The following is an 11458-nucleotide window of genomic DNA, read 5'->3' as shown; positions in this document are numbered from 1 at the left end:
CAGAAGTGGAGTGGTGACGGGGAGATGTTTGACAGGACAGTGTTTCAGCCTCCACAGGTTCATGTTGTGCTCCATCAGTCAGTGAAGATGAAGTCAGTGCTGATGAGGCTGTAGAGTGTGTGAGGGATGTGAATGAGGATGATGAAGATCTGATGATAGCAGATAAAAACAGGCTGCAGAGACTTTGAGCCATACAGGGCACACAGTGTGTGTACAGAACAGCTGAAATCATTATGGAGGCCTCACTGGAATATGGAAGCATCACAGTACAGCTTCAGTGAAGCTTTAAAGTCTCTGATATGAGATGAGAAATGAAGCAGCCAGAGCTTTTTCATGAGTGGAAACCCACTGTGACTGTGAGCTGCTGCTACAGCCTCCAGATTAGCCAGCAGCTCATCCTGCTCAACATTTCCTCACCAACTTTAATGGAAGTGTGATGTTTTCAGCTGGAGTGATGGTCAGGGTGGCCTCCCTCTCCTCTTCTTCTCCTCTTCCTCTTTCATTTGTAAAGCCACTTCTGCTGCTTTCATTCATTTGGAAGTCCTGTAGCTGAGTTTGGGAGAGACTAACAGCCTCGGCAGCAGAGGGGAGAAAGGCTGTAACACCACCACTTTACTCTGTTCTACCTGTCACATCATTTTATCTGGAAACAAATATGCTCATGTTTTTACTATGTTTGTCTTGAAGATGTAAGAAGATCACATGGTGCTTTTTATTGTGTTGGTTTGTTTCCTGTCTCTTGGATGGAGCCCAGCTGTGCGTGGCCCCTGGGCCTGTGGTCAGAGTGTGTGCTGGATAATCCGGCCCAGGATGAGGCCAAACTGACATGGGATGAAATGTCTGTCACATAATTGAGCTTAGTGTAGTTTCATTTCTGCACAATTTAAAAACAACCAAAACTTTGTTCTGTCTTTTCTATGTTATACTGTAGACTTTCTTTGATACTGTGTCCAAAAGGAGCAGCTTTTACTTTGAAGGGGAGGCGTCTCTGTTTCCTCTTCAGGTTGGATGATGGAAGCAAATTAGTAGCTGTGTCCCAAAACGTCGGCTGCATCCTCCAGAGGCTGCATTTGAAGGCCGATTACGTCACAGCCAGGCGATGAAGGCTGTCCGTATTTGTCGACTCCTTCAAATGTGCCCGACAAATGCGTCCTTCATTTCCCCGAATTTGAAGGATTCGTCGGGTGTGTCCTTCGCGGCCCAGCCAAATTTCAGCTGCCAACAATGGCGGCAGCTACTAAGTTTTCAAATTACTCTTATTAATCTTTCTGGGTCACAAAATAAACTTTTAACATATTTTCAGGTGAGAAAGTAGCTGTGTAAACTTCAAATATCTGCTTGGTTTATCAAGACATCGCATATTTGCAAAAGTGTGCCGACGTTTTCGGAGACGTCTGTTCCCCACCCGCTCGCTAGCAAGCCGGGGGGTTCAATGGTCACTCCAGCCGGCGAGAGCAGCGGACGCCCGGCTTCATCGTTTTCAGACCCCTGCTCTTTCGCTACTCAGGTTAAACATGATATATAAGTCACCCGGATAACTTAAAAATGTAATTGTTTGCCTTTTTTCTGTGTTTTATTTGTTCCGGAGTAAATCGGTTTGGCTGAGATCAAAGTTCCTCCGGGATTTTCACACAGCTGAATAAACGTTAAACAGGAAACTGATTAAACAGAAGTGTGAGACGGTCGAGAGTTTACGCCAGTGTCCTGTTATATTTTAGATAGCAAGGAGCAGACGGCCGAGTTTATTAAACTCCACAAAGACAGCGGTGACGCAAATCTGAAGGCTAGACCGTCCCATTTCACAGCCTCGCACTTCCAGCCTTTTCGGTCTTTGAAGGACCCGGCCCACGTAGACCGCGAATACCGGGTCCTCCGAAGGATGCAGCCGACGTTTTGGGACACAGCTAGTGTGCGATGTTCTTTCAGTGTTGCACTTTGTAGACGCTCCCTGAGCACTGGTCTCACAGCCAGCTGCACATAGAGACCAGTGTTGTTAGTCCAGGTCAGAAGATGACTTGTTGGAATGAAAATGAGCTTGTAGTTTGTCTGCTTTAATAATGTGACTGGAAAAAGGTGTTGGACTTCAAATATGTCCATTTCTTTCACACTTCACCTTTAAAAGTGAAGCCTTGTGGTTCCTGGAAGGAAAAACACGACTTTTTCAAGTCTTTGTCCTGTTTTTATGATAAATGTACGACTTTAATGTGAAACATTCAGAGTTTTTTCTCTTGTTGTGTTTGTTTGAAGCTGCTTCCTGTTGGCTTCAGCTGTTTGGAGTTTCCATTTTCTAAACTTCTACATTCTGAACCTTCTTCAGCTCTGAACAGATGATGAAACACTGAATGATTTCAAGCTCACACTTTGTCTAATAAACTTACATCTTTCATTCTTTATACAGATTGTGGGGCTGTGGTTTGTCAGAGATCAGCTGTGATTATCTGGCAGCAGCTCTGAAGTCCAACCCCTCCCATCTGAGACAGCTGGAGCTGAGCTTCAACAACAAGCTGCAGGATTCAGGAGTGAAGCATCTGTGTGGTTTCCTGGAGAGTCCAGGATGTGGACTTGAAACTCTGGGGTCAGTCAGCATGTTTTAGTTGTGCTGAGATGAATATGATGTGAAAGTTGTGCTGACACTAAACTGCAGACATCAGGCTGATATTATACTGATCCACACTGAGGATCTTCATGGTAAAGTCTGTTTTCTTCTTCTCTGGTTTAGTCCATTGACTGCAGCAGAACAATGTTCACATTTCAAACCTTCAAAGAAGAAGAAAAATCCTCCACTGGATAATTCACTGTGAAACTCTCCAACTCTTCATTCCACCTTAAAGTCTGTCTGACACTGAAATCCAAAGCAAAATGTGCGTTTGCTTTACAGACAGCAGTCCAACACAAACATACACACATCATCCAAAACACAGTCCAACATCCAAATCTCCTCCACTGCCAGCATGAATGATGGGAAAGAGAAGGAGGAACACTCTGACATTCAGGGTTAGAATGAGTTTCATGAAGCAGACTGTGAAGATCAAAGCTGCATTAGAAAGCTTACATGAATGAATGAGTGGACAGAAGTGGACAGAGATCATCTGAAGCACTTCAAAGGCTTTAAATCAGCACATTTCTCTTTATTCTTTATCAACTCTGTTAGTTTCTCTCAGTTTTCTGTGGAATGAAGCTAACAGCAGGCTAATAAGATGCTGACCAATAGGTTTCTATTAAAGGTTGTAATTTGTATATGAAAAAGTGCTTTGGCTCAGCAGGGATCAGCTTACAGGTAGAATACAGCTGCTGGATGGGATTAGCATGTCATAGCTATCTACCAAACTGCTAACTGGGGGATTTCAGGCCATCTATGGATCATTTTTGCTAACTGTTTATTCAGCTTAGGCTCACAGGGCTGCAGCCTGTGCCCTAGCTGTCATAGGGCAAGAGGCGTGGTCCACCTGCACAGGTGAGCAGTCCATCACAGGGCCAACAGAGAGAGACAGAGAAGCACTCTCTCACATCCACACCTACAGCCAATTTAGAAGCACCAATGAACCTAAGCAGCATTTCATTGGACTGTGGGAGAACATCCAACCTCCACAGAAAGGCCAACAAGCTTCAACCTACAACCTTCTTGCTTTAAGGCACTAGTGCGAACCACTTTTCCCCATTTCAGCCCAAATCCTGCATCTTCCTGTTTCTGACTCCAGGCCAGCTCCACTAACACTTTCTCATCAGACACTGCCACCTAGTGGAGGAAGTCTTAGTTCCATTTGAAGCTTCAGATTACAGTTAGTTCCTTTACAAAGAGGTGGAGGTGGTGGGGCCACAGCACCATCATCACTGAGTGCCATAGGACACTTAACCTTTGTTTCCATATGCTGGGAACTTCCTGTTGTTCCAAGGAGGACTGGAAAATGTGTGAAAATCTCCCAGTCAGTTCCTCACAGCACACTTCAATCATTTCCCTCCCACAGCATCAGGACCAGGGCTTTTTCTCTCTTTGCTCCCACTAAGAGATTTCCACACAAACACCTCATCAGTGGGACTCTCAGAGCTACCAGCCCTTTGCTACAATCACAAAGCTCTTCATTGAAACCAATGATATCAAAGCTGGAATCAAATGAGTCCAAGTCTTCTGCTGATTCAGCATCACATTCATCTTTGCTCCTTGTTCTGCATCCCCACCATGGACTTCATTCCTTTCCAAGCCAGCCTTGAGTGTCCTTTATTCAGCTCATCCTCTGCTTTACTTTTACACCTGATTTTAGCTGCTTTATCTCTCTTTCAACAAGTTTCTGTGCCTCAATCTTTTTCTTCTCTCCCTCATAACAAGACAGCTTCTTCTGCCTGAGAACATGTTGGAGTGATTTACTAATCCAGGGCTGCTTATTGGGGAAAATGCTTCCTGTTTCCAAAGTAATCCCCATTTTTCCCAGAAAGAAATGCAAGTAGAAATCGATGATCTAAGTGAGAACATGAGCCTTTAAAAAGTCTCAGTGGGTGCAGTCAAAGCAGTCCCTCAGTCCCAGTATATAGTCTTTGGTCCAGACTGGAACAAGTGTGTGCCCAGTTTGAGCTCTCTTCAGTCCTGTGACCTGACAGACCCAGAGGGGCCATCACATCACATTTAGAAGCTCCCCTAATGGAGCCACAACACATGTCCAACACTTAGTCTGTCTTGTTGGACCAACTGGAAGAAATGATTCAAGGACTTAGTCACAGAACAGAGATTCAAATCTCCAAAATCCAACTGGCTGCATCAGGACATATAGTCTGAAACTCTGCACAGTTTCCTGTTTGAAGCTGCTTCCTGTTGGCTTCAGCTATTTGGAGTTTCCATTTTCTAAACTTCTACATTCTGAACCTTCTTCAGCTCTGAACAGATGATGAAACACTGAATGATTTCAAGCTCACACTTTGTCTAATAAACTTACATCTTTCATTCTTTATACAGATTGATGGACTGTGGTTTGTCAAAGATCAGCTGTGATTATCTGGCAGCAGCGCTGAAGTCCAACCCCTCCCATCTGAGAGAGCTGCACCTGTGGAGAAACAACCTGAAGGATCCAGATGTGAAGCAGCTGTCTGATCTTCAGCAGAGTCCAGACTACAGACTGAAGACTCTGGAGTAAGTAGAGTGATGGAGTGAGTGGGTGGTGCTGTCAGCAGTATTGTACTAAACACAGTCAGTATGAAACAAAGATCCAGTGTTTCCTGTAAAGCTGCAGCTTCTCAGTGAAGCTGTGAGAGGAGAATGGTGACAGGCTTCAGGATTGGACACAAACACTTCCTGTTTCTGACCTTTATGGTCACCATGGTAACGGCTGACACGCTCTGATCAAACGCTGTCAACAGCCAATCAGCTCTCTGAACAAAGCAGCACGCAGACCAATGACTGCATTCGTTTCCAAGTTTAAAGCAGTGAAGAACACAGTCTGTAGGTGAGGAAGAATTTAGTGAGAGCAGATGTTTGGATGGAATTCCTCCAGTTAACAGCTGGAACCGTCCATCTGGATTGTTGGGCTTGTTGTTGGGGTTCCTACAGAGCTCAGAGTGGACACACCAAGGTTCTTCTAATGAATGAAAGTCCAAACTCAAACTAGGAGGGAAAAACATTTTCATCAACTTCAATAAAAATCCAAAGATTAGAAAAAGTGAAGCAACAATGAGTCCTAGTACAGTCCCAGCACTGAAGTCCCTGCTGCTCTTTATACTGGATGTGCTGCATCACTGACTGACAGCTGATGAAGAGTCTCTGGAAACACTCGTTTATCTCCTCTGCTCTTCCTTCTTCTCTCTGCAGGTGGAGGATATGATGGTAAACAGGACGGTGTGTGTGCTGAGAGAGGAGGAGCTGTGTCCTGATGATCCAGAGAGGTTGAAGCAGCAGCAGCTTGTGTGTAGAGACGCTCTGACTGGGCCATGTTACTGGGAGGTGGAGAGGAGAGCTTCATCCAGCAGTGACTGACAGAGGAATGAGAAGAAGTGCAGATGACTGTCAGTGCTGCAGAGTGAACTGCTCTGAGAACAGCTCCACTGTCAGACACAATGTAGAGTCCAGCATCATCCCTGTGTGTCCCTCTGGATCTGACAGAGGATCATCAGTGTATCTGGACTGCTCTGCTGCTGCTCTGTCCTTCTACAGTCTCTGCACAGTCTCTGTCTGACTCTGGCTTCAGACCCTCCTGGATCAAACTCACCTGGAAAGGCTTTCAAACATCACTCAATAGATTTGAATACAGAATATATTTGATATATACTGTAGATGTACTGTAGAGTTGCAGTTTGTCACTTGTAAATACAGTCTGTGAGCAGCTGTGAGCTGAAAGATCTTTCTAGAAACACGAAATGTTTTCACTCTTCTGTTGCTTTTTCATATATTTCCACAACATTAATATTGATCCCACCTGTCTCACCTGTTTCATGCTTTTATACATAATAACAGGACACGTGTGATCTGAGCGCTGCTGTGGTTGCTGTGCTGCACGTCTTCATTTAGATAACAGAGACATCTAGTGGTTCAGAGGGAGAACTGCAGGAGGTGGAGCTGTGTTTTAGCATGGAAAACTTTTTATCTTTTAGGCGCAGATACAAATATGACAAGTATCAGTGTGAGATACAAAAGGTCACATCAGTCAGCAGAGGGAACAGTGATCACACAGCAATGTAAGAATAGAAACATAACAGTGAATCTGGACATGTATACAGATGGAAGCAAACAAACAGGATGTAACACTACATTAAAGCCACAAATGAGAAGAAAACAAACACAAAGGAAAATATATTTGATCTCAGGAATCCAAATCAGATGCTTTAGAGCAGGGGTCAGCAACCCTGGGCACGCGTGTCACAGCTGCCACGTGAAGGGTTAACTGATGGCACGACCATAGCTGGACTGGCCATCGGGCATACTGATGGTGATTTTTCATTTTTATGGGCTGATGATGTTTTTTTATTTTTTTGTAACGGTATAAACAATGAAAGATGGCGGATTGGCCGGATGCTGGTCGATGTGTAAAAATAAGTCAGTTGTTTGGTGGTGGCTATGGCGGAGCTTCCACAGAGGCAGCAGGTGGATGAGGGAAAGGGGAGGCAGGAGGAGCAGAGACCCGAGGCGGCCGCCGGTCCGAGTGTCAGGTGAACTGAACTTCAGGTAAGAAGTTATGACCTGCAGTCTGTCTGGGTCAGATATAAACCAAGTTTAGGTGGATTTATTTTCCTTGTGCTGACTTTTTACAGTCAGTTACAATAACTCATACTGTGTACTAGCTAGCATGACGGAGTTTCTATACAGCTGGGTGGTGCTATGATGTTACTGATAGTGAACTTTACAGTGGCTTGCAAAAGTATTCGGCCCCCTTGAACTTTCCCACATTTTGTCACATTACAGCACAAACATGAATCAGTTTTATTGGAATTCCACGTGAAAGACCAACACAAAGTGGAACGGAAATCATACATGATTCCAAACATTTTTTACAAATAAATAACTGCAAAGTGGGGTGTGCGTAATTATTCTGTCATGGAAAAACACACTGCCATCAACTTCTGTTTTGTTTTTGTCAAAATCACTGTAATATAATCACTGTACCTTTATATACACGTGACTTATATTCATGCTGCTGCCCTCTTGTGGCTAAAGTGTAATTATGTTCTTGTTATTAGGGAAAACATTTGAGAGTAACATGACAAATGAGTCAGCACTTTGGCTTCAGCTTAAGAAATCCTCATTTTTATGTCATCAGTTATAGTTGCATGTATTCATTATCATAAGTTAACCTTTAATATTGATGTTTTAAATAGATTTTGAGTAAATTAGCAATTTTATGGTATTTATATGGTTGTATTAAATAAAGACATCACTAATGAATTAACTATTTCAGTAATTCATTTAAAAATGTACATAGTCAATTAAAGAAATATATTAATAATGAATTATCCATTAATTTCATTTAAAATGTTTCATTATTTGTTTATATACAATTCAAATTAGTTAATTACATATTTAATCAATTATTGGTTTGTTTTCTATTTTAATTATTTTACTGACACATTTAATGAATTATTTAATGATGTATTTATTTAATTCACGTTGCTACTCCTGGCCCTGCATCGCTGTTCATAAATACATTTTATTTGTCAGCTTCACCCATCAAAGTCAGGGGGCGGGGTTAATGCTGATCAAGTCAAAACCATTGCTTTGGTCTGGTGGGCGTTCTTTTAGTGGGCTTTTCTGTCACGGCCTGCGTGGCAGACTATGATGAGGGGAAGGACGACCCAAATGCTGGACTCTTTGATGAGGTCAGTGCGTTTATTTACAGTGATGCTAAATAATCCAAACAACAATAAATCCCCAGTGCGTTCCCGACTCTGACATGTCCTCTTGCCAGTGTTAGTGTTCTTTGTCTCCGCTCCTCAGTGTCTGAGCACCCCGTGCTCGCTGCCCTCTCGTCTCCACACTCCTCCTGGGGAATAACAAAGAGGCAGCCGTCAGCAACGCCACAATGCAGCAGACTAACCTTAACTAACTCGCCAAGAGACTAACGTGAAGTTACGCAATGATCCAGCATCGGAGACAGCTCCACCACACTCCTAAGTAGCTCCTCTGACGAGGCTTGATCAGCTGCAGGTGTGAGTAATTCTCCTCCGCAGGTGTGGCCAGGCTCCTGGCTGACACACCCACACACACACCTAGATACACAAACATGGAAACAGGAGACAGCAGCACCAAAAACACACATGTCCATAACTTCTTACAGGCCCTGGGTCACCCAGACCCCGGTCCCATGACAATTCCTCAAAACTAAGTAGGCCTACACACCAGGGTTTGGACATGTGTGGACCCAAACTATACTTACACTTTACCCTTTTTTGTGTCACCAAATACACTTTAATATCTTCTAGACAAGAATGTAGTGGCACAATCTTTAACCTCCTAAGACCCAAACTCCTCCGTGGCATTCATTTTTAGTTTCTCTTTGATATTTGGGCTGATTGGGACCTGATGAATGTAAAAACAAAGAATTACCACATTTTTTGTTTCTGAGAAAAATGAGAGCCACATATGAGGATATTTGTCTAAAATTTTGATAGCACAGTGGCAGTGTAACATCCTCGTAAGTGGATATCAGGCCCTTGTAGAGCAAAATGTAGTATTTTGGTCTAAACAACCCAAATTGTGATGTCCACATATGTGGACGCCAGGTCCTAGGAGGTTAAATATCTGCTCACTTTGTCAAAATGAACCTAATCATCTCTGATGAATTCAGTGATGTCTGCCAGCTCACCTTGCAAGTGGTCGAGCTCATACCGCCGACAACGCGGCCACAACTTGTAAACCCCCTGCTGACTATCAGCTCTGGAGTTATTTGTTTATGTTAGTTTCAACTGTTCCTGCAGAAAGTAAGCACGTGTTACTGATAAAAAGTCCAATAGAAGCAAAGTCTAAACTTTGAAAACAAAAAACAAAAACCTGTCTGATTAAGATCTGATGTTTGGGGGAGTTTCAATAAGCAGTGTGACCCGTGTATATGCATCAGGGGTGGGTTTTGATTATCGATTTATCGATTAAAATCGATTCTGGCTTGGATAACGTGATATCGATTCATTAAAATCCTGAATCGATTTTTAATATAAATTTATTTTGGCCAAAACACCAGAATCTCAGGTTAAACCTCCCAAAATTTCAACAACCACCAAACAGCTAAAACAGTAAATGAGAGCAGGAACACGGATTCTGCACAAAGACGTAAACACAAAGCGCGGAGCCGCCGACGCATCAGAATCAGTGAGATGTGACTTTCTCACCTGACGGCACGGACACGAGCTGAAAGCCGACAGCTCGCTGATTCTGATGTTGCGGCGGCTCCGCGCTTTGTGTTTACGCTCTTTTTGCGCTGATTCTGAAGCTGCAGGTTTGATGTCTCTCCAAACAATATTGAGTAAACCAGCAGCAAAAGAAGCTCCAAACTACGCTTCACATAAACATCGTCATGAATTCCCTCTGATTGTTTTGCTGCCATCAGGATAAAATCACACTTCATGCACAGCTCTCTCTCTCTCTCTCTCTCTCTCTCTCTGTACTTCAAGAACAGTTTCCTGTTTTCTGCATTATTCGCTTGCTTGTTACGCACAAGTCTACCGTTCTTACAGCCTGTCGGCCGCTGTTTTTTTTTCTTTTGCTTACTTCTGAAAACAAAGCCTCGTTTCTGCCGTTCAACACTGAACAAATTTAAACTTTTTAAAATGATCCAAAATTGCAAAATGCTCAGCTGTGTCTGTAATCAAACCTCTGTAACAGGTCATGTTCATATGTTCATTAATGGTTTTCTTTTGTTTTTGATGTACTGCAGAATATTTGTATAAAATCCCAGGCCAGGAAAACCTTCATGTTTTTCTGTTTGATCCTCAGCTACTTTGACACAAAGGCCTCTGCTGTGACGCTCACACCTTTGATAAAGTCTGGCAAGTGTCAGATTTATTTTATAGATATAAAAATATAGAAATGTACTGATGCATGTAGTAACTGTTAGCTTTAACTGTACAAGGCTTGTTAGACATAATGAAACACATCGTGCAGATTTCTGGATGTTAGTTCTGGATGTCAATTTAAACTGAAGTGATATAATCTTCTCCCCACAGTTTGAGTTTGTATTGTCTCAGCTGCAGACAGACTATGATATTAATATTATTAGTTATTAATATTATTAGTTATAAAGGACACCTTCCTGCCTTTAGTCTTATTCATGATGATTATTAGTCGTCTTCTAATGTCCACAAGTCTGTATGATGTGTTTCATAGTTACTAACAAGCCTTTTAAACTTAAGTTACTGCATTGCTGAAACACCAACATCTGCTTATTGAACAAAACAAAAACAACCAAAAGTCCACACATCTGATTTTATTTTTATTTTAATAGACTTCCAAAGATTATACCAGATAACTGGCCTCAGAATATAATTGAATAAACATGTTTAAAAACGATAACCTAATCCTGTCTTGACAGGCTGAGCTCTTCAGTATCCACCAACAGCATCGTCATGCTGAGTCAGACGTTTCTGCTCCTGCTGGAAATACTCTTCCTCTTTCCACATTGTACCAAATGTTTTTAAATGTTAGTTTCAATTTAAAATGAAAGATTAAAAAAGTGTAACACATATAAACATCAGATAATTAAGACAAGCGAATGGTTCAGTTCCACATGTGCTCCGCTGACACATTAAACTTCAGTAAAATGATGCAGTTATGAAACAACTTTAATCTAAAACAAACTGATTTGCTCAGGAGCAAAAACAGTGAAGTCAGTGACTGTAAGTGAGTGAGCTGTGCTGGTGACTGGATATCAGATTTCCAGTCATTAGAGCAGATAAGTGGCAGAACTATATTACTGATTTAATTTAAATGCAAATAGCCCAAATCCTGATTAAAGCATCAGGTTCACTTATAAAGTATTCTGTAGTTATCTTA

The 11458-nt window shown here is 42.3% G+C and overlaps 1 protein-coding gene across 2 annotated transcripts in view; it reads left to right on the top strand.

The window, feature by feature from the left end:
* The window catches only part of LOC113035143 (NACHT, LRR and PYD domains-containing protein 12-like), a 140408-nt gene extending 132916 nt beyond the window's left edge, over window positions 1–7492 (top strand). The window contains exons 1-2 of one of the 2 annotated variants that reach the window (XR_013905908.1): window positions 1879–5119; window positions 5795–7492. Coding sequence is in view for 1 of the 2 variants with exons in the window: in XM_080298287.1 (XP_080154413.1) it covers window positions 5795–5807 (13 nt within the window). In the remaining variant the exon portion in view is untranslated. Of the gene's footprint in view, window positions 1–1878; window positions 5120–5794 lie in introns of those variants that run through there. The other variant, XM_080298287.1, reaches the window with a different exon arrangement.
* The last annotated feature ends 3966 nt before the right edge of the window (window positions 7493–11458 follow it).

Source organism: Astatotilapia calliptera, chromosome 3 (genome assembly GCF_964374335.1).
Source record: "Astatotilapia calliptera chromosome 3, fAstCal68.1, whole genome shotgun sequence".
NCBI classification, from domain to species: Eukaryota; Metazoa; Chordata; class Actinopteri; order Cichliformes; family Cichlidae; genus Astatotilapia; species Astatotilapia calliptera.
Note: the sequence above shows the minus strand (reverse complement) of the source record. Positions and strands in the feature narration are given on the sequence as shown.